This window comes from Pantherophis guttatus, chromosome 1 (assembly GCF_059756535.1).
Source record: "Pantherophis guttatus breed Tessera chromosome 1, ASM5975653v1, whole genome shotgun sequence".
NCBI classification, from domain to species: Eukaryota; Metazoa; Chordata; class Lepidosauria; order Squamata; family Colubridae; genus Pantherophis; species Pantherophis guttatus.
The window spans coordinates 84,380,563-84,404,025 of record NC_142063.1 but is presented as its reverse complement, the minus strand read 5'-3'; the positions used below and the strand labels follow the sequence as shown (position 1 = coordinate 84,404,025).

General features: G+C 41.9%; 1 protein-coding gene across 24 annotated transcripts in view; it reads left to right on the top strand.

Moving 5' to 3' along the window:
* The first annotated feature begins 1,582 nt into the window (after positions 1–1,582).
* The window catches only part of CD44 (CD44 molecule (IN blood group)), an 87,369-nt gene continuing 65,488 nt past the window's right edge, over positions 1,583–23,463 (top strand). For 10 of the 24 annotated variants that reach the window (XR_015729640.1, XM_087877241.1, XM_087877231.1 and 7 more), the window contains exons 1-2: positions 1,818–1,850; positions 1,970–2,220. Coding sequence is in view for 23 of the 24 variants with exons in the window: in XM_087877241.1 (XP_087733367.1) it covers positions 2,151–2,220 (70 nt within the window). In the remaining variant the exon portion in view is untranslated. Of the gene's footprint in view, positions 1,784–1,817; positions 1,885–1,969; positions 2,221–23,463 lie in introns of those variants that run through there. The other 14 variants (XM_087877226.1, XM_087877175.1, XM_087877197.1 and 11 more) reach the window with 6 other exon arrangements.

Here is a 23,463-nt window from a genome sequence, read left to right as displayed (position 1 = left end):
AGATTTTAGAGGTCCTCAAAGAGGACCACTGGTTTGAAAGAGGTCATGTATATTAAAATTGAAAAGCCTTCTCTCAATAGAATCGGAGGGATATGACACCACCCATCTCCTGCATACAACATACAGTCCTTTCAGCAGCCCCAAGAAGGTTTCACTCCTATTTACATTCCGATTTAGGTGACCCCCAAGGGTACGGATAAACCCCATGTGGCCTCAAGGACTCTCAGAGAGCTAAGGGCTGATCTTCAGAGTGCTGACAGCCAGATGACTGCTAAGGAATGATTTCTCCGTCATTCAGCCAGAACTAAACGAGTTTCTTGGATAAGAAGTGAACCATTTTTAAGGAAAAAAACCAACCAACCAAGAAAGTCCAATTGCCTTTTGAAAAACATCTTTGGGACAACTATGACCTGGATGATCGAGAATCTCCATAGAATTCTGGTACAGATACTAACGGTGGAGTATCTAGCTTCCCTTCTCCCCCTAAGATTACTTTTTCTTTGAAAACTACTTAAACATTATTTAAAATAGGGGGCAGCTTAACTATAGGTCTATTCCCCGTAAATGAAAATCCTCAGGCACCCTCTTCTAATAAAGGGATATTTTTAGATGTTAAAGCTTACAAGAGTCCATGTCATAGTAACAAGGAAGTACTCTCAGAATGATGAATGTCTTCTGCTCAGTAGTTTTTGAGAACTTATCCTCAACAGCTTTCAGGCAACATGTTAGGGAAGTTGTACACATCAGTGACAAAAACGCCAGTTTCCATCTTGTAGAATTGTTGTTCTTGTTTTTTTTTTTCAAATTTCAGACAGTCTTTTGTTATTTAAAATGTGATTGCAGTCAGTTTTAGTTTTTGACTGAGCTGTCCTTGTTCTTGAAATGTACATGAGCTACATATTATCATTCAAAATTGTTATAATCCTTTAGAAATATGGACTTTATACCTAAATCAAACAAATAATATTTTCTTTCTCATTGAGAGAATATAACTGGACACCTGGGAAAGATGCAGAGTGGGAAAGCTAGAAGGTGGCTCTGGATTGAGGCTATTTTAAATGGTATTTAGAATAACACTGGACAAATACTATTTAAAGTTGCAGGTTCAGAAAGGATGCGGTTAGGGAATGAAGTGTGTAATTTAGGGACACCAGATAACAATAGTAAAGAAGCAGAGAGAAGACAAGGAGAAGGGTCGAAAAGCAACACTTGTGGTTACAGAAAGAAGAAATTCAACCGTGTTTCCTGCTTTCTTCCGCCTTAACAGTCTGTTTTGAAATGAGTTTGGGGGAGGTAAATTCTGAGGGCAAACCAGGGCAGAAAATACCAGGCCAAGGTTTCTTTTCTTTGCACTCTCGGTGTAATGTTTAAGGTTCATAATGGCACACGCAGAAGTTTCTCATTTATTAATCTAGGATTATAGCAAGAAAACTCTGAAAGAAAAAAACCACACACCCTAAAGGCCCTCTCCTTGCCTTTATGAAAAGCGCAAGCACCTCTCAGCGGATGTTACAGTAAAATTAAAAAAAAAAAAAAGCAACCTAAATTTAATCGGTTTATAAGGTCTGGTGACAGAAAAGACGGGGAGAACCCGGGAGGGAGGGGGGACATTCCTTGCTTAAACTCTTTGCCTTTCCAATGAATGCACAAAAAGAGGGAGGAAAGCCGGGATTAGGAACCCTTGCTAAAACTCAACAGTTGCAGGCCAGCCGCTTGCGCTCGTTTTTCGGGAGGGCCGCGTGCCGCGCAGAGCAACTCTTTCCACCCCGCCCCCAGCCACGAGGTGCTTTCCAGCCCCGGCTGCCTCGGGGAGAGCGCGCAGCGTTGAGTCAAAGCCGTTTGGAGCCTGGGTGAAATATTAGCGGCAATTGTGCTTACTCATAAGTAGTAGCCCTTTATCTCCTCCTCCACCTCCTCCTCCTCCTTTCTTTTTCTTTTTTTAAATGCCGTGTTATTTGTGTTCCAACAGGGGTGTGACTTCGGATTCTGCTCCCCTCCCCGTTTAGGTCACTCATTACTTCAGGCGCGCTTCACATTGGAATAGAAGTGGTAGCAAAACTTCAGACGCCGGCTTTCTGGACAGGTTTATTTGTGTAAGCTGCGAGAGGAAACTCCTTCGTCTTTGGGTGCAAGATTTGGAAGCGGGAGCAATGGCCAAGTTCTGGTTGTGTGCAGCCGTTGGATTTTACGCGTTGCTGCATGTTTGCGCAGCCCGAATGGGTAAGTGACGGGTGAATGGAACTCTTATCAGGAACTGAGCTGGGTTAGAAGAAAATGGGTTATTAGGAGAAGAAGACTTCTTCTGCTTGCCAGTGAATCGAGTCGTTAACATTGCTTAATCCCAGTGGCGTTTTATTGTTGGGTTGTCCATGTATGGTTTGTCCATGTGCGTTTTTCCCCCTTTGGAGAGCTGTGTCGGTTGTTGGGCGCGCGTACAGAGACATCCGAAAAGTTAGCCCCGAACGGCAGAAACAAGGGAACGGTAAAGTTTGACAGAAGTTTTGCGCATCTGGTGTACATTCAGCTGTGGCTAAGGCACTTAGGGATTCATTTTCTCTCCCTTCGTTATGCAAAGCAGATGGGAGAGGGAGAAGGAGAGGGAGAGAGAGCGCACAAACCCTCCTAGTTTGGACTTGGGTCTCTGCAGTGATGGGAAGCCAATTGTTCACATAGTAGATGCACAAAGCATTGTACCTCCAACGTAATGAAAACCGAACAGGGTTCGTTTGCTTCCAGACTAGACTGCTGCGATCTGGAAGCAGATTTTTTAAGCCCAGTTGGCAGGAAAAGAGTAGTTTTTTTCAACTTCATCCTACTCTCTCTAGTACCCCCCCCCCTTCGCCCTTTCTAGTCGTTCCGTGAATAATAAAATGAAATGCTTGTTTGGGAATGAAAGTGGTTTATGTGTTTTTTTAAAAATCACATGCCCCAAATGTCAAAATGCTCTTAAAGTTTGATGTGATACAGAGCCATAAAAAGTTGCAGTGAAATAACTGTGCCTTTAACAGAGACTCATTGTTAATAGTAATTGCCCAGAGCTGTTTTGAAGGGAATCTATTATCCTTTCACCCTTATTTCTTCTCCCTTTACTCAGCACCCCATATCTGTTCCTGGGGGCTGACAAAACACTTTTAACAACTGTGGCCTCCTCACTACCCTTATATTATTTGAACAAGAAGAAATGAATTAGGGAATAGTTGCTTGGCGGATTTGTAAATGGGTGTGTCAAACTGCACATTTCTCAATAAATTTTGGAATCATCAGGATAAAATATCCAGGAACGCATGCACAAATATTTCTCTAATGATTGTTATGAGTTTAATTAAACTATGAGTTTAATTGAAATAAAATCAAGATGTTGAGTATGTCTTTTTAAGGCAGTGGGAGGTGATCCTTATCTGTGTATATTATGTTTTACAATACATGTAACATGTAAATAACATATTTCCAGTTTACTATCCACTCTCAACTAATACCTTATTTTATGAACTGCCAAATCTTTGGTTGATAAGGACAGCTTGCTATTAGTCTTGGTGCAATCTTTTGTAAGAAAGATGGAAGGGCAGCTCCCATCCCCCATGTATATTCCATTTCTTGGTAAGGTTAAGGGAGAAAAAGATTTCATGTACATCATAAAAAAACTTTATATAACGTTTTAAGCTGGTAGGCAGTGCAGTACATTCCAGGGCAGTTTTTTGGGTGGAAATGGCTGCGTAACTATGGATTATTCTTTCCCTATGTTCTGAGATGGCAATAGACTAGGAAATAGGCAATAGAATCCCTTCACTGGGAAGTAAGGCTGAATAAAGTATAGTATGATTTGTGATGCACAAATCATGTTCATTGACTAGTGAATAATTTTGTAGGTTTCAAAATCCTACAAAACTTTCTATTCAGAAGCCAACATAGTACCAGAAATTCTTGTATAACAATTGCAAGACATGCCTCTCCCAAGCCACTCTCAACCTACTGGTAGTGGGAAGTAAATAAAAGGATTTTCCAGAGGCTAGATGACATATTTTCAGCATTTATATTGCTTCCTTGATAGGCACATAAATGGTTTATAGAATTCTAATCCCGATGTTGTTTGTTATGGGCCAATAAAATTTCACTAAGAAATCCTGCTTACCCAAAAAGCTTTACTAAGTAGCCTTGGGCACATTACTTTCTGTAAATCTAATCTATGCTATAGGAGGCTGTTGTAGATTCACCACCCCTATATTTACATGAGTTATCCTAAAATGAATGGATTATAATGTGACAATCATACTGTAAAAAAACTATATACATTTATATCATTAAATCAGAATTTTAGAAATATTTGAAGATGCCAGTGATTGCAAAGCTCTTGCCCTGTCATAGAGGATAATAGCTATATGATGTAGGTAATACTGTATTGTCCAAATTTCAGAAAGTCAGTCTAGTAAAGTATAGCCACACGGATCATATCTTCCAGTCCTCCATTCTCAGTATTTGTTGGAACATAATGTGGTGAATTCAGGTCCATGTATGATGATGAATCTCCAATACTTACTTTAAGATCTTTTCCGATAAGCTATTTAAGTTGACAGTTGAAGTTGACGTTGCCTCAATTTCCGTGAATGTTGGTCGGGTAGGGGCATAACATGTTTCTTAGCTTCTCTTTCACTTTATTTCTCTATGAAGTTATGTCTTCCATTTCCTGAAATGTTTGATGTGTTTGAGCCAGAACTCAACAAAACTTAATTTTACATTTTCCTTTAGATTTTTATGTGCAATTACTTGATCCACTTTGTACTGTTAGCGTATAATTTAAAGGTCTTAAGGTCTTTCACAACTTGGGACAAGGTATCTAAGGGACTGCATATATATATATTATTATTAATGGGATTAACCCATTAGGTGACAGTGATAGCTAGCTAATGGCAAAAAGACCTTCTGGTGGTAGTAGTGCACTTACAAAGCACTTTCTCCAAAGCAATTACTCTCAATCATATCTCCTATCATTTTATACCAGAAGATCTACTTTTATTTCTCCTTCAATACATAGTTTTTTGCAGTGGTGAAATCTAAAATTTGTTACTAATGGTTCTGTGGGCGTGGCTTGGTGAGGGTAATATGATGGGTGTGGCCAATTTTTTTTTTTAACTTTTAAAATCATTTTTTCTACAACCTCTTCGGCGAAGAGGTTGTAAAAAAATGCTTTCAAAAGGCTCTGACAATCCCAGGTGAGTTGCCTGATCGTCAGAGTGTTTTTTTCTTTTAAAAGCCTTTGACGATCCCAGCTGAGCCGCACGATCATCAGAGGCTTTTTTTTTTATTTTTAAAAGCATTTTTTTCGGCCAAAGAGGTTGTAGAAAAAATGCTTTTAAAAGAAAAAAAAAAGCCTCTGATGATTGTTTGGCTCAGCTGGGCATGGGGGGGCAGGGATTTTTGCTACCGGTTCTCCGAACCACCCGCCTCCATCGCTACTGGATCGGGTGATCCGGTCCGAACTGGGAGCATTTCACCCCTGTTTTTTTGTTCTCTGGTTGTAGTTGTGTTTCTATGATAGGTAAAGTTGAAATCCCTTTTCAGATGAAATCAGGGGTCCTGACAGAGGTAGAAGAAATGAGAACATCTAGGTCAGTTTGTGCTCAGTGAACAATAGGTAATGAGGAAGCCCCTTCAGCATCTTCAACAGAGGTCTGAGGCTAGTTTGCTTAAAGGCCTCCAGCAAAGTAGAATTTGTCAATTTCCGTGGCATTTTGTTCAATTACATTTCACAGATGTAGGAATTTTTCTGTAATGTTTAACCAGAATTTATTCTTGCAATTTCTACCTAGTGTTTTGAGCTCTGTTTTAGGAACAATAGAACAATTCTGTTGCATCTTTTGCATGTCATGTTTTTAGTTATATAAATACAACTATTGACCTTCTGGCATTCATCTGAATGCATTAAGGCTTGAAACAGATTTGACCTCCAAGTGTTTTAAAGCAGGTTTCAAAACACCTACAAGCAGATGTGAGCACAACCCTTCTTCAGACTTTATGGCTGAATGTATGCAGTTTGCAGAGCTGCCTTCATGGCACCATTTTACAAGCCCTCACGTGTTCAGGCTATAATCCAGCAGGCTAAATTTACTGGCTTTTTCAAGTGTTTCCGTTAGAACTTGTTATCCAGCCCCCACACCTTCCTGGTTGCTTTTCTGTGATGTGCTTCAGTATGTTTAGTATTCTTAAAACATGTTGTCTAGGCTGAGCTTTTTATTTGCAAAAAATAAGTGTGAAAATACACTGAAATGCAATATTTTTCATTTTATTTCAGTTGAATATTGTTTTGGTTTTGGCCTACCTTCTCAGAAATCCTCAGAAATTTAATACAACTCAAATCCAAAGATAAAGTGTGAGACTGTTATAGAAGTTAACTGTGGGTTCTGAAAAGGAAGGCAGGATGTGATAAATGTTTCTGAAGCAGAGTCAAGAAATACGAGAAAAACATGGAAAGTGAATGAAGAAAGGAGTAAAGATCCTCAGAGAGCAATGTAACATATGAGCTTGATTATTTATCATAAACAAATGGAAAAGAGAAAATAACAGAATAAAATGTATCATCACGTCACTTTATCAGTAAAATATATAGCATACACAAGAATAGAAATCCAGATCAGATATAGCTTTCAAGTTAGCAGTTCCAGAGTTGGATAATAGCAGAAGAAAAATACTTGAATTTTAGAAATTTAAAATACTAGGATTATGAGTCCAATATAGTGAATAAATGAGAAGGGTTAATGTTCCCATTATCAAGGAATAGAGATCCAATAGTCATTCTGAACAATTGCAAACGACATTTCAAAGTCACAGCCATTTGAATACTGATTTAAATGAAAAAGAAAATTAGGATATGTTCCATTATTTTCTATAAGATAGTATAAACCTCAGATTCAAACATTTAATCAATTTATCTTTTGAATTAGTTCTAACAAAACATAATATATGTTAAATTATAGTCTTTGGGGTTTTTCTCCCCATTTCTGAATATATTTCATAAATCATCATATCAAAATATAAAGGAAACAAATGTGAAGATTTCAAATCTCTTACTCATTAATATTTGTCTTTTTTTCCTAATGAGTTCTAGTTCAATAAAGAATGTGGCAAGAAAAATAGTTGCTTTAAGTTGGAAAACAATATATTGTCAGGATAGATGAGCTCTATGAGATATTTTAAATACCAAGTATCAGGGTAACTGGTAAATAGAAAAACGAAGCAAAGAGGTGCTTAGAGCAAGGGTGTCAAACTTGCGGCCCGTGGACCAGATGCATAATGCACTGGCCACGCCCACCCCTGGTTTAGGGAAGAGAAAAAAAGTCATAATATGTCACGTGATGACAACATGACACCACGAGTTTGACATCCCTGGTTTAGAGGGATGAATTGTAATATAATTCTGAAATATGTGAGGATATTTATTTTACTAAGGCCAATTTATTTCCAGTGGATTCATTTTTGACATTTTGATTATACACTACTATATCCAGAATCCAGTAGAAGACAAACATTTTCAAAGTTACAGCTCATGCAAAGAATGTAATAGCAGGATTAAGCATAGTTTTCACAGTTTATAAATACTATAAATAGAATTTCTTAAGCATCATTCTATAATATTTCTTGTCTCAGATCTTTCTCTCTTGAGGGAGGTGGGGCAAAGGTTGCTGTACTTCTCGTGCAACGTTTTCTATGTGGTATTAACATTTTCTGTTATAAAGGTAGTTAAATAACTTTAAAAACCAAATGTTTTTAAACAATTACAAATTACACCTGTTCTTTAGATTGTTTCATCTGTTTCAAAAGAGAGAAAATGTTGAGAAGCAAAGAAGAAATTTAAGCATTCATTTGAAACAATAATATAGTTGTACATGTTTTAAAAGAAGAGCCAGCCTATTTTTAGGCTTTTTCATGAGCCTGAAAGAATGAGAGATTGCATTAAGATTCGCATCAATCCCTAAGGGACCCCGCAAAGCAGGGGCCGAGGGTCAGACCTCTTGTTCTCAATCAACAAGAAGGCCTTAGGCCGAGGGAGGCCACTGTTCCTCAGACGGCCGGTTGTGAGACCCTCCTTGTGAAGTGGGGTCATGGGGTTCAGAGGGGTTTGCTGATCACGTACCTGGCTCCCTGCCACGTGGCAGCAGCCCTGCCCGAGCTACTCAACGTTATCGCCGCGGTGGCGGTTGATACCCCCAGACTAATGGTCATGGGGGATTTCAACCTGCCGTCCGTGGGTGAGATGTCTGAGGTGGCTCGGGAGTTCATGGCTTCCATGACGGCTATGGATCTGACCCAACTAATTCATGGCCCTACGCACATGGGGGGAAACACACTGGACCTGATTTTTGTCTCTGGACAGTGGCTGAGTGATCTCGAGATAGGGGACATAGTCATCGAGCCCTTGTCATGGTCAGATCACTCTCTCCTTCGCCTTGACCTTCGAACCGCTGCACCCCGCCGCAGGGAGGCGGAACCGATGAGATGGTACCGCCCCAGGCGCCTGATGGAACCTGATAGGTTCCAGACGGAGCTTGGGCCAATTCCTGAGGTTCTGGCTCACGCCTCGACTGGAGACCTAGTGGCCGCCTGGGATAGGGCGGCCGCTGGAGCTCTGGACCGAGTCGTGCCTTTGCGGCCTCTGACCCGGCGTCGATCTCACCTGGCTCCTTGGTTTACTGAGGAGCTGAGGGAGATGAAGCGCCGGAAAAGACGCCTAGAGAGTAGTTGGAGGGCCAGTCGTACTGAATCTGACCGGACACTGGTAAGATCTCATATTAAGAATTACCTAGTGGCAATAAAAGCAGCAAAATGCACTTATCTTGCTGCTCTTATTGCGTCATCAGATAACCGCCCGGCCGCCCTGTTTAGGGTGACCCGCTCCCTGCTCCACCAGGAAGCGAGGGAGGACCCCTTGGAGGGAAGAGCCGAGGATTTTGTTCAGTATCTGTATGATAAAATCACTCAGATTCGGGAAGATCTGGACTCTGACTGGGTAGATCCAGTGGGGATGACGGGGGCAGGTCCTGAGAACGTTATCTGGGATGAGTTTGATTCTGTGACCCCTGAGGACGTGGACAGGATTCTGGGTAGACTGAATGCGACCACATGTTTGTTGGACCCGTGCCCCTCCTGGTTAGTGCTGGCTTCCCGGGAGGTGACGCGAGGCTGGCTCCAGGGGATTATAAATGCTTCATTGGGTGAGGGTGTCTTTCCCGCCGCCTTGAAAGAGGCGGTGGTGAGACCTCTCCTCAAGAAGCCTTCCCTGGACCCGGCAACATTGGCTAACTATCGTCCAGTCTCCAACCTTCGCTTCGTGGCGAAGGTTGTTGAGAGTGTGGTTGCACGACAGCTTCCCCAGTACCTGGATGAAACGACGTATCTAGATCCGTTCCAGTCGGGTTTCAGGCCCGGGTACAGCACGGAAACGGCATTGGTCGCGTTGGTGGATGATCTCTGGAGGGCTCGGGACAGAGGTTGTTCCTCTATCCTGGTCCTATTAGATCTCTCAGCGGCTTTTGATACCATCGACCATGGTATCATGCTGCACCGGTTGGAAGAGTTGGGGGTGGGAGGCACCGTATTACGGTGGTTCTCCTCCTTTCTCTCCGACCGGTCGCAGTCTGTGTTGACAGGGGGGCAGAGGTCGACCCCGAGGCCCCTTATATGTGGGGTGCCACAAGGATCGGTCCTCTCGCCCCTTCTGTTCAACATTTATGTGAAGCCGCTGGGCGAGATCATCCGTGGTTTTGGGGTGGAGTACCATCAGTACGCTGATGACACCCAGCTGTACATCTCCACCCCAGACCACCCCAACGATGCCCTTGAAGTGATGTCCCGGTGCCTGGAGGCCGTACGGATCTGGATGGGGAGAAACAGGCTCAGGCTCAACCCATCCAAGACCGAGTGGCTGTGGTTTCCGACGTCCCGATATAGTCAGCTGGTGCCATCGCTGACTATTGGGGGCGAAGCATTGGCCCCCACGGAGAGGGTTCGCAACTTGGGTGTCCTCCTGGATTCACGGCTGTCTTTAGAAGAGCACTTGACGGCCGTGACCGGGAGGATTTTTCATCAGGTTCGCCTGATTCGCCAGTTGCGTCCCTTTCTGGATCGGGACTCGTTACGCACGGTCACTCATGCCCTCGTCACCTCCCGTCTGGACTATTGTAACGCTCTCTACATGGGGCTCCCCTTGAGGAGCACTCGGAGGCTCCAACTGGCGCAGAGTGCGGCCGCGCGGGTGGTGATGGGAGCAACGTGGCGCTCCCATGTAACGCCTCTCCTGCGCGAGCTGCACTGGCTCCCGGTGGTCTTCCGAGTGCACTTCAAGGTCTTGGTTATCACCTTCAAAGCGCTCCATGGCTTAGGACCTGGCTATTTACGGGACCGCCTGCTGCCACCAATAGCCTCCCACCGACCAGTACGCTCCCATAGAGAGGGGCTCCTCCGGGTGCCGTCGGCCAAACAATGTCGACTGGCGGCCCCCAGGGGGAGAGCCTTCTCTGTGGGGGCACCTACGATCTGGAACGAGCTCCCCCCGGAGATACGGAGGATTCCGGATCTGCGTACCTTCCGTCGCGCACTTAAGACGTTTTTATTCCATCAAGCTGGCCTGACCTAAACTTTTCCTCTTTTAAATGGAATTTTAAATTTGGTTTTAATTTATTGGGGTTTTAAAATGTCTCAGCCAAATTTATTTAATTAGTTTTATCTTTATTTTAAATTTTGTATCTACATGTTTTATTTTATGGCTGTTCACCGCCCTGAGTCCTTAAGGAGTAGGGCGGTATACAAATTTAATAAAAAATAAAAAAAAATAAAATAAAAACAATGACTGGAAATGGCTTTGAAAAAAAGGAGACAAACCAGGACAATACTGTGCCTCCCACCTCCAGTTCCCAAAGCTCTTCCAGGATACCGTGATCAATGGTATAGAAAGCCACTGAGAAGTTAACCAGATCAAGGATGGGAACACCCCTCCCCATGTCCTTTCCACCAGAGATCATCAAAATCAATGCCATTTCCATTTCATATCCAGACTTGAATCCCAACTGAAAGGGATCCAGATAATCTGTTTTCTTCAGGATCCTCTGGAGCTGCAGCACAACCACCTTCTCAACAACCTTTCCCAGAAAGGGAAGATTGGAGATCGGATGTAAACTGTCTGTCAGAGTGGGATCTAGGAATGGTTTCTTAAGAAGGGGACAAACCAGGGGTGAAATGTAAAATTTGTTACTACCGGTTCTGTGGGCGTGGCTTGGTAGTGGTGGGTAATGTGACTGGGTGGGCGTGGCCAACTTTTTTAAAAAAAACTTTCAAATGAAAAGTTTTTTTAAAAGCATTTTTAAAACATTTTTAAAAGCATTTTTAAAGCATTTTTTCTAATGCTTTGAAAAGCCTCTGCCGATCAGGCAACTCAGCTGGGATCGTCAGAGAGGCTTTTTAAAGCATTTTTTTTTACCACCTCTTCGGCCAAGAGGTTGCAGAAAAAAATGCTTTGAAAAGCCTCTGACGATCCCAGCTGAGCCACACGATTATCAGAGGCTTTTTTTTTACTTTTAAAAGCATTTTTTCGTCAGAAGAAGTAGAAAAAATGCTTTGAAAAGCCTCAAAAGCCTCTGATGATAGTGCGGCTCAGCTGGGCATGGTGGGGGGGGGCGAAGGGATTTTTGCTACCGGTTCTCTGAACCACCCGCTGCCATCGCTACTGGATCGGGCAATCCGGTCTGAACCGGGAGCATTTCACCCCACAATTCTCAAGCTTTTTGTCTCACATGCAATATTGTATAATTCCCCTCTACAATGCTACAAGGCAATGGGGCATTCTGAATAGACAAAAAGGAAGATTCCATAAGAAACCACAAAGGAATACTGTCCTTCTCTGTAGTAGGCCCCCTTCAAGGATTGAAAAATGTAAAGGTCATTGCTTAAGAAAGACCCTCCCTATTTCTGTCATTTAGAGGTAGAGGAGTTAAAATTATAAACCAGAGGGGAATGCAGATCTAAAACACATGGCTGAGCTCACATTCCTTAGGATCCTGTCCTTTTCCTCAGGACCAACAGGGTCAAACCATTCCCAAATAACTGACCAAACACCTGTCCCAGGTGTTTCTACCAGACCAATGGCCCCACTGACATTCAACTGGAAATGAATCTGAAAGATTTTGTCTGCTGGAAAGTTAGTAAATTCCTCCAGTGCGTTCCTGAAGGTAGACTTCCAAGTCCTCCTTTCCCAGAAAGAATTGGGTCGGTTACCCTGAAGAGGGCCACCAAGCGATTGTCAGTAGATACAGTTTATGCAGAGAAGTACAACATGAGCATTTAAGAAGTACAACACAAGCATTTAAGAAATTCAACACAAGCATTTTAAAGCAACGTAAGTTTACCACTAGAGAATGTGGAACATAGGTTTAAACTTTAAAATGTCTGAAGCATTAACAAGTAGGCCCACTGATATGAATGAAGTTTACTCCCTTAAAAGAGGAGACAATTAGGGAGACAATTAGGGCAAATTAACTAGAACAATGAATCTTGAGCCTATTTAAAAGGCCTCAAACATGGAAGTTTCATCAAACTCCTAGTATTTTCCTATTCCAGATGAATGTCAGGAAAATACCCTTTCCAGTCTTAATGTTTCATTAGAAACATAATAATAGGGTTGTGCATGCTTCAAAACGAGCCTGCTTGAACTGGCAGTTGGACTTTTTGCTAACACTGATGATGGACAGTATCCTTCAGCCACTGTGTCTGAAGTATAGCTGGCAAGTGTGGTCGGGTGACATGACACACAACTCTTTCTCCCAATACTTGAGTGTTCTTCCCTTCATCTGCCTTGTCTTGAGAGTCATCACTGAGAGGACTACTTATAATATCCAAAACAATATCTTAACTAAATATAGAAAGAAAAGCAAATTATGAGAAATTATGTCATTTGAAAAGTTTGTCTAATTCCCACTATCGCCCTCTATAATAATTGAAGTTTTAAAACTATCTTTAAAATCAGCCTACAGGTAGTCTTCGATTTACAACCATTTGTTTATGGCTGTTTGAAGTTACAATGGCACTGAAAAAAGCGAATTATTTTTCACATAACTATTGTAGTATCCCCATGGTCACATATCAAAATACAGATGCATGGCAACTGGTATGTATTTATGATAGTTGCAGTGGCTCAGGGTTATGTGATCGCCTTTTGTGACCTTCTGATAAGCAAAGTCAGTGGGGAAGCCAGATTTATCCAACAACCATATTACTATGTTAATTACAGTGATTCGCTTAAGAACTGTGACAAGAAGGGCATAAAATGGGGCAAAATTCAGTTAACTGTCTTGCTTAGCAACAGAAATGTTTGGCTCAATTGTGGTCATAAGTCAAGGTTAACTTCTGTGCATTTAGCAATATCCTTATCTGAATTTAACCAGTGGTGAAACAATTTAGGGTAATCTGCCTTCTCAGGTAGGATCAAAACTGGCTTTTTTGCCTAAACTCATAAAAGACAGTCCTTATCAGTGCTACCTGCACTACCTCCTATGCCAATTTATTATATCAAACCAGGATATCTTCCTGTTCCAGTATTAAGCAGAACTTTTGTCTTTTGGAGAATTCTTTATCCAGTTAATCACCTAATCAAGTAGCAGTAACTAACCAATTTGAGAATAAGAGAGCATCTAAAACACAGGTCCCCAACCCCTCCACGCCGCAGCCTACTACTCGGCCTTAAGCAGTTTGGAACTGGTCCGCAGAAGTAGTGGATGAGTGTGTGCGTCTTGTGCCCACCGTTCACGCAGAACCATCCCCCTCCCCCCGCCTTGCCAGAAAGTTTGGGAAACTGATCTAGAAGTTCTAGAGCTACATTATTATTGCCAACTAAATAGATACATGGATTCATTTTCAGAAGTTGTATTCAACTCAAGGAAGTCATTTTCCCTTTTATTTATTTGGATCTGAATTGTTTATTTGAGCATAAGGTAGTAATAAACCAGAGATCAAAGAATACTATCATGTCTGTACAATGGATCCCAGCGACCTTTTTCTTTTAATTTCACATCTTTTTGTTTTCCTGGCAACCATTATTGGGAGAGGTTTTAGCAGTGTAGTGCTAAGTTCACAGTTTAAAAGGCAATTAGGAAAGTTCAAGGTACTATGGATTGTTTGGTCATTGGCTCTTAGAAAGATAATGTATTACAGCCTGCAAAATTTCCATAACGGCTTACATCCTCTGCTGTAATAGAACTTCTGTGCAGAAACAGAAAAGGTGTGTATTTCACAAGCCATACAGATAGTCTTTGACTTACAATCATTTGTTTAGTGACCATTAGAAGCTAAAGCAGTGCTGAATGAAGGGACTTGCAACCTGAAGTTGCAAGCCATTGCAACGTCTCTGGGGTCACATGAGCAAAGTTCAGGCTCTTGGCAGCCCATCCACATTTAAACTGTATGACTGAAGGGGTGCTTCAACTTCTCCCACACAGGGTTCTGGTTCTGCAAGGCAAATACTCTGGTGAAAATACCATAAAAAAACAGCAGTGGTTCAGCTTCTCCAGCGAAATGCTTAGTGCATGTGACTCCCCAGCCCAGTAGGACAACACAAATAAGAATGCCAACAAATGGGGAGGGCTGGAAGCAGTTTTGCCCTGTGGGAAAATGCCGGAGGCTGGCTCACGGAGCACTATAGGAGTCAAATCTGCACTCAAGTGCAGCCTTTTAGGGACAGGTGCTCTTCCATTGGACCATGAAACAAAGAAGATGGGAGATCCCCTTGCTCTGCTATCCTGGAAAAAAAATCTAACAGGCAACTGGGAAGAGAGATGATGAAGCACAGGAAGGGCTGGGATGAAAAAATCAAATCAAATTTGCTCAATGGATTCTTTCATTGCAATTCCTAGACAATGCAGCTTTTGGCATACCAAGGCTCTGGGGCTGCCTGCCGCCCCACAATGCATGGTGATTGATCAAAAGGGCAGAAATGGGTAGTGGGGGGACATAGGCAGATGGAGACAGCTGGAGGCAGCTGTGGCCCGCCAGCTGCCAGCAGAGCTGGTGGCAGACTGGGACGATTAGGAGGTTGGGGACGAACTTGGGCCAGTTCTGGAGTCTGGGTTAGCATATGCCCAGAGCTGTTAGGAGAGAAGAACAATTGAGGATAAGGAGTTGACTCGGGAAGAAAGGCACACGTTTATTTATTTATTTATTTATTTGTTTAAATTTCTATACCGCCCTTCTCCAATATAGGACTCAGGGCGGTGAACAGCCGAAAATAAAAACAAGACATACATACAAAACATACAAAATCTAAAAACTGATTAAAATAATTAAATCTTTTGGCCGTGATTAAAACAATTCCAATTTAAAATCAGTTTAAAATTTGACTCAAGCCAGCCCAGCTAGTTGAAATAAATGGGTTTTCAGGGCCCGACGAAAAATCTGGAGGTCTGTTATTGTACGTAACTCTGGGGGGAGGTTGTTCCAGAGGGTGGGCGCCACCACAGAGAAGGCTCTCCCCCTGGGGGTCGCCAGCCGACATTGTCTGGCGGACGGCACCCTGAGGAGGCCGACTGTGTGAGCGCACTGGCCGGTGGGAGGCTATTGGTGGCAGAAGGCGGTCTCGTAAGTACCCCGGCCCTAAGCCATGGAGCGCTTTAAAGGTGGTCACCAACACCTTGAAGCGCACCCGGAAGACCACCGGGAGCCAGTGCAGCTCGCGCAGGAGAGGTGTCACATGGGAGCGCCTCGTCGCCCCCATAATCCCCCGCGCGGCCGCGTTCTGGACCAGCTGGAGCCTCCGGGTGCACCCCAGGGGGAGCCCCATGTAGAGAGCGTTACAGTAGTCCAGGCGGGAAATGACGAGTGCCTGAGTGACTGTGCATAGGGAGTCCCGATCTAGAAAGGGGCGCAACTGGCGTATCAGGCGAACCTGATAGAAAGCCCCCCTGGCCACGGCCATCAAATGATCTTCCAAAGACAGCCGTGTATCCAGGAGGACGCCCAAGTTACGAGCCCTCTCCGTGGGGGCGAGTGATTCACCCCCAATAGCCAGCGATGGCATCAGCTGGCTATATCGGGACGCCGGAAGCCACAGCCACTCGGTCTTGGAGGGGTTGAGTCGGAGCCTGTTTCTCCCCATCCAGGCCCGCACGGCCTCCAGGCACTGGGACATCACTTCAAGGGCATCATTGGGGTGGCCTGGGGTGGAGATGTACAGCTGGGTGTCATCAGCGTACTGATGGAACTCCACCCCGAAGCCACGGATGATCTCACCCAGTGGCTTTACATAAATGTTGAACAGAAGGGGCGAGAGGACCGACCCTTGTGGCACGTGGATGCTGAATGGCTCCTCCCTGGCTAGGGAATAAATAGAAGGAAAGGGGAGTGGTGGTCGTAGGAGACAACAGTTTGGATTTCTGTAGATTTGACTCATCATGTTTTGTGCCACAGAAACTGCTTGCCAGAACTTAATTTGCAGCTTTTTGGCTCAGAACTCACGGCCTAGCAATTATCTTAAGGAACTGATAATGTCTGTTAATGCAGTTAACTCTTTGAAGGACTATTGCCTGGACTTTTCTGTGTGTGAATGCTATTAATTCACAGGAGATAAATAAAGAGGCTTTTCCTGATGAGTCTGTTTTTTGTTTCTGCTAAGGCTCGGTCAGAACAGCTCTTTACCTTACTGAAGCTTTGAGGCTGGGAGAGACTAAACCCAGAATGGCTTCGGTTTGGGTGGGCACTCACTGAATGGGGTCTATGACAATTCGCCATGGCCATCTTGCTATGACAAACTTGCCACGGCCAATTTACCACGGCCAACTCGCCTTGGCCATCTCGCCACAGGACAATTCACTGCTGGACAAGAGTTACACTAATATCAAAGAAATGGTGGAATAAAATAATTAAAGAAAGGATAGCAATCACACTTATACTGCTTCACAGTGCTTTATAGCCCTCTCTAAGCGGTTTACAGAGTCAGCATATTGCTCCCAACAATTTGGGCCCTCATTTTACCCACTTCGGAAGAATGGAAGGCTGAGTCAACCTTGAGCCTGCTGAGATTTGAACTGCCAAATTGCAGGCAGTCAGCAGAAGTAGCATGCAGTACTGCACTCTAACCACCGTGCCACCATGGCTCAAGGATGCAAAAGGAGAGACAGAATAAAATGTGAATGGCAAAAATTAAAATTTTTATTTATTTTAAATAATTAAATATAATTGTTAAATTGTCCCACAATGAGTTGTCTAACAGTGAGTTGGCCGTGGTGAGTTGTCCCATTCCCCACTGAATGTCCCATGATTCTTAATTGACAATTGAAATGAGAAGTGCTGAAATAGATGCTGTAAATAATTATGGTCACGTGACATCTTGCTTTACAGCATCAATGACTTACAACAGCAGTCCCATTTTCAATTGTAGTTGTAAGTCAAGGTTACCTGTATTCATTTACTTACCATATGTACACCCTCTTAGGAAAAGGTTTATTAGGAGGCCAAAAGTGGTTGTGGCTACTCTGTGTGATTTTTTTTTAAATTTGATTTATATGCCGCCCTTCTCCGGAGACTCAGGGCGGCTTACAATGTGTTAAGCAATAGCCTTCATACTTTTGTATATTTATACAAAGTCAGCTTATTGCCCCCACAAACCGGGTCCTCATTTAACCTACCTTAGAAAGGATGGAAGGGTGAGTCAACCTTGAGCCTGGTGAGATTCGAACTTACAGTAATTGCAGACAGCTGGTGTTAATCACAATTCTTTTAGTTTGCTGAGCTACCAGGCCCGTCTTTTCACACACCATATGAAATAATAATTGTAAATAGCCATCTATATGCAGGTTTAGTCTTTTTCTGATTCAGAAATGCTTTTTGTTACTCTTTTTGTTATGAATATGAATAGTCTTTTACATTTCCTTAACCAACATCTTGCTCTATAGAGAATTTTTAAAAAAAACTTTATTGAGCATAGGTCACCTTCTATAGTATTTCATTTGAAACCATATGACCTTTCTTACAAGATTCCACTATAAATTTCCAACAAACATCCTCTGGGCTGTAAAAACTTGGCAAACAGCCTGTGTTTTTTCAGTTGATTTGCACATAGAATCCCAGTTGCAAAGAACAGAATGCCAAATCTGACGGCTTGTCTTCCCTGATTGTCAAACCACAATCAAGCTTTCTTGTAGTGATGAGTTAGTTGGCTGTACCATCAGTAGCAGTTGGCTGTGAATTCCTTGCTTCTGCTTTTGATGACCCCACCCTCAGCATGAAAGGAATGTTTGGAAGTCAATTAAATGGAGTAGAACAAAAGGAATGAAAAGATCAGAGAAAAGGAAAAAGGGGAACAAGCAAAGTAGTGTCTTAAAATGCTTTCTTCATCGCATGGATATTCCAATTAATTATAAGTACATTTATACAACTTTTTTTAAAACTCATATTTGGTGTTAACTTTTATTCAGAAGGGAACACTTTTCCAAAACATGTAAAAGCAAATAGGATTTGGTTGTGTTTCATAAGTTTAAGCATGTTGCAGTGCTTACCTCAACCCACAACACAATGGAACTTCTATTGCTTTGGTCGAATACTTTACCATTGCCAGCTTATTTTATATTTTCTTCTGTTTTGTTTGTTAAGATGCTTAATTCTAAATAGTACTGTGGTGCTATGCAACCAAAGAGAAATCCCTTAAGATGTCATTGATTTGGGTGAGAAAAGTTAGTTCATATTTAAATTTAAACAACTGAAATCCAATGGACTTTAAACCTGCTTAATATTGTCTGAATCATGTTCAGTAGCAATAGCAATAGAACTTTGACTTATATACCCTGTTGCCCCGAAAATAAGACCTCCCTGGATAATAAGCCCAATTGGGCTTTTGAACGCATGTGTTAAAATAAGCCCCCCCTGAAAATAAGCCCTCCCTGAAAATATTTAAACGCATGAGCAGCTGGTCCCCACCATTTCCTCTAGTTAGGGTTAGAGAGACAGAGCTGGAAATCAGGTAAGATGGCAAGAGAAGCCTTGTCTTGCTCCACGCGCCCCCAAATAATAAGACCTCGAAAATAAGGCCAAGCACTTATTTCGGGGTTCAAAAAAATATAAGGGTCTTATTTTTGGGGAAACACAGTACCACTTCACGGTGCTTTACAAGCCTCTCTAAGCAGTTTACAAAGTCAGCATACTACCCACAACAATCTGGATCCTCATTTTACTGACCTCACCTTGAGTCAGTGAGGTTTGAACTGCCATCAGCCGGCAGTCAGCAGAAGTATATTTGATAATGTCTGTAGCATAAACATTTCAAATGAAATGTATCAGACTGGGCTACCCTTCCTCCCTCAAAACAATATGCAAGATCTTACATAGATTTCCTTTCATTCAACTTTGCCTAGGATTTCTGTAATGTAGTTTAATATAAAATAAATAGCAAATGGGTTTAAAACTAACATTGAAAAATATAAATACCAATATATTTGAAATAATTGTTTTGCCATGCAAAGTTTATGATGAAAGCTCACCTTTAATATTGGTCACAATACTTTTTTCTAGCATCAACTCTAATTTGGAGCAGAACATGATAAAATGTTTATAGTTTTTGTGTCAATGCATGGCTTAGTAATTAAAAATTCCCAAGAAAGGAAATGATTAACAGTGAGTTGCCTGGTTTTATTTTGGAAATAGCATTTGCTTTTGATTTAGGTGAATTGCAGCACGGGTGGAGAAAGAAGCCCTTCCTCCTGATTTTCCATCTCCAGTTTTGTTTTTCCATTTGTTTGCTACTGGTGATACTCTGAAAAAAAAGGGTGTGGTATGCAGTGTCAGACATGTTAAGCATTAAAAGTGAATTTTTATTACTCATTTTGCCATGCAGAGAGTTCTTTTTTCTACAAAGTTTTCCATATGGGCAGAGGAAGCTTGTGTGTGAGAGAGACAGACAGACAGAGACCGTCTTCCAATACTGCCAAGCAGCTTCTGTGCAAATATGTATATATTTCGAGTTGTTGGAAGACAGTTCAAGATCCCAGCACAGAATCTTTTATGACAGCTGAATAAATAATTTGAAAATGGTTAACTTAACAATTTCCCAATTCTATTTTCAAATAATACCTACTTACACAAAACTTACCCAAGTATTATAACTGTCATCTATTCCTGTTCTGAATTTCTATTTACAATTAGGTAAATAGTGAATGGTGAAGGGTACACTTTAATGTCTTTGCATATAAAGTGAACACTTTTTATTAAGAATTTCAGCATATTGGATAGTAGGTTGGATTGGTAGGGTCTACTGTCTGTTATAAATTATAGTGACATTGATAGTAAATTCACAGTACTCATCTAATGACTGCCCATGCACTGCTATACCCATAAGCTTCAACATCAGTTGAAAAATGATAATGATACATTTCTGCAACAAGGAAATACTTCCTCTAAAAATCTTTGCAAGAGATTCTACAACCAATGGCTAAAACAACATTGTGTACTGATTAGATGATACCTGAAGCAGTAAAAGAGAAAGTAAAGAAGAAAAAGACTGATTAGATGTTCTACTAGAACTAGGGAATCACCACTCAGCCATGAGACTTACTAAGTAATTTTGGTCTACTCCCTGTCTCTTAACATAACCTATCTCCGTGATGGCGAACCTATGGTACACGTGCCACAGGTGGCACATGTAGCCATATCAGTGGGCACACCAGCTGAGCTCTGGTGCGCATGCGCGCACCAGTCAGCTGATTTTCGGGCCTTCTGGGCCCACCAGGAGTAGGCAAACAGGCTGTTTCCTGCCTCCGGAGGGCCTGGTGGTGGGTGGGGAAGGCCCATTTTTCTTTCTCACCTGGCTCCAGATCCTCTCTATGCATCTGGGAAGAACAAAAACAGCCTTTCCCACTCCCTTGGAGGCCCTCCGAAGGCCTGAAATGGCCCATTTCCCAACTCCTGGTGGGATAGGAAGTGATGTTTTTTGCTGTCCTAGAGAGGCTCTGGAGGCTGGGGACAGCAAAAAAGTCACTTCCTGTCCCACTGGGAGTTGGGAAATGGGCTGTTTCAGGCCTTTGGAGGGCCTCCGAGGGAGTGGGAAAGGCTGTTTTCGCCCTTCCCAGATGCATAGGGAGGATCTGGAGCCAGGTGAGAAAGAAAAACAGGCCTACCGGGCCATCGCATGCCAGGAGGGGAGGGGGCTGGTTTGCGCGTGCAAATTATGGATGTGGGAACGTGCATGCGTGAACCTCCCACACATCCCTCTCCTGGCACGCAATGGCAAAAAAGTTAGCCATCACTGGCTATGCCATTAGTTAGCCATGACATATCTTTTAAAGCTGTTGTGGAGACAAAAGATGATGGCAGGCACTATCTATGCTGCTCTGAGTTAATATAATATAAATAAGTAAATAAGAATATTTGTGCTGAATAACAAAAAGAATAACAATAAAAGGCCTGAAAATAATCCTCCAACTACAGGTAGTCCTTGACCTACAACAGTTTGTTTAGTGACTGTTCAAAGTTACAGTGGCATTGAAAAAGCTGACTCATGACTGTTTTTTTACAGTTAAGAGCTTTGCAGCATCCCCTTCTTCATGGGATCAAAATTCAGATGCTTGGCAACAGGTTCATATTTATGACTGTTGGCTGTGTCCCAATATCATGTGATCAGCTTTTTTGACCTCCTTGACAAGCAAAATCAACGGGGAACCCAGATTGACTTAACAACCGGGTTACTAATGTATCAAGTGCAGTGATTCATTTAACAACTGGGGCAAGAAAGGTTGCAAAATGAGGCAAAACTCACTTAACAAATGTCTCTCTTAACAACAGAAATTTTGGACTCAATTGTGATTGTAAATTGAGGACTACCTGTAATCCCTTTCATTAGACTATGTCAGCATTTTCCTTCCTTTTCCAACCCAATAACTTCTATAATATTTATGTAATATTTTTAATGTTTGGTGGCATCCATTATTAACAAGAAGAATTAAGGAGAAATTGTTTCTTTGAAAATGATAAAAATAATGATAATATTAAAAAAGACAAGTTTGAATGATGTTTGCATCTTCTTTAATTTCTTTCTTCTGGCTGCTCTTTGGCAAATGACTCAAATTAATTTCTTTACTTTTCTGCCCTGACTCTAGACTATAGATTTTGTAGTTAAGACTTTCCATTTTGCCTGGTTATTGTAATAACTTCTATAAATATGTTCCTTTTTTTGACGCTAAGGTTTCTTGAGTACACAATAAACTGGACCCTGATCATGTCAATAAACTGGGCCCTGATTTTCATTTTTAACATTTCTGAATTAAGAAATTTCTAAACTGTTTTCAAGAATTATAGAATAGTGCCAGCCTATATGACTAAGTGGAACACCACATAAAACAGCAATATTAGCTGAATGCTAAAGATTTAAAAAAAAGTTGGCATGGGACAACAAAAAGCTTTCCTATCTTCCTTACATGCAGTTTGAATTTCAAAACTTTAGCATTACTCTACAGGAAACTCCTGGTGGAAAACCTCGTAATAGCTACTTCCGTAAAAAGATAAATAATTTAGCAATGACCATTTGTTTCTTTTAACTCTCACTCTTTAATGACTTTTGGACTTCAGAATTTCCCTATGTCTGGAAACCAGATTTTTCTCCTGCTGCATCCAGATACATACAAGTAGTCCTTGGTTAACAATGATAATGGGGATCAGCAACTTTGTTACTAGGAGATATAGTCATAAGGCACAATGTCCTGTGAGAAAATCGATTTACAATGGCAATTTTGGCTGCAGTTAGATTAATCCTGCATGGTTGTTAAGCGTGAGACACGCAATTGCCATTTGCAACCTTCTGCTTGTTTCCTCATTGCTTTTCCTTGTTAAAAGCCAGCAGAGAAGTTAACAAATGGCAATCACAGAATGCTGCAACCGTCATAATTCTGAACTGGTTGCCAAGCAGCTGAATCCAACCATGTGACTGGGGATGCTGTAGTGCAGGGGTGTCAAACTCGTGGCCGGATGCATACGTTGGCCATGCCCATCCCTGTTTCAGTGAAAGAGAAAAAAGTTGCGATACATCACATGACAACAACATGTCATCATGAGTTTGACCCCTGCTGTAGTGGCTGCAACTATGAAGCTCATAAGTCTCCTTGAATAGCACCATTTTATAACTTTGAACGGTCACTGAAGAAGTGATTGTTAACTGAGGATTACCTGGAATAATTTTTCTTGCATTATATATTATTTATTTTGTTTAGCGTATGGCAGTTACAGAGGTCATGCAGTCACTGATATATGAACCCCAGTGATATGACAAACAATGATCTTGCTGATCTTGTTATAGTCCAGTACATTCAGTGAGTCATATAGTATGAGTTAAGACTATTTTCTTGAAAATAATTGGTTTTTCATTGTTTTCAATGGGATGGAATAGTTTCTTTAATATAAAGGGAATTCAGCGGTGTGACTCATGAAGAAATTTCGTCTTGCCCATTGAATATT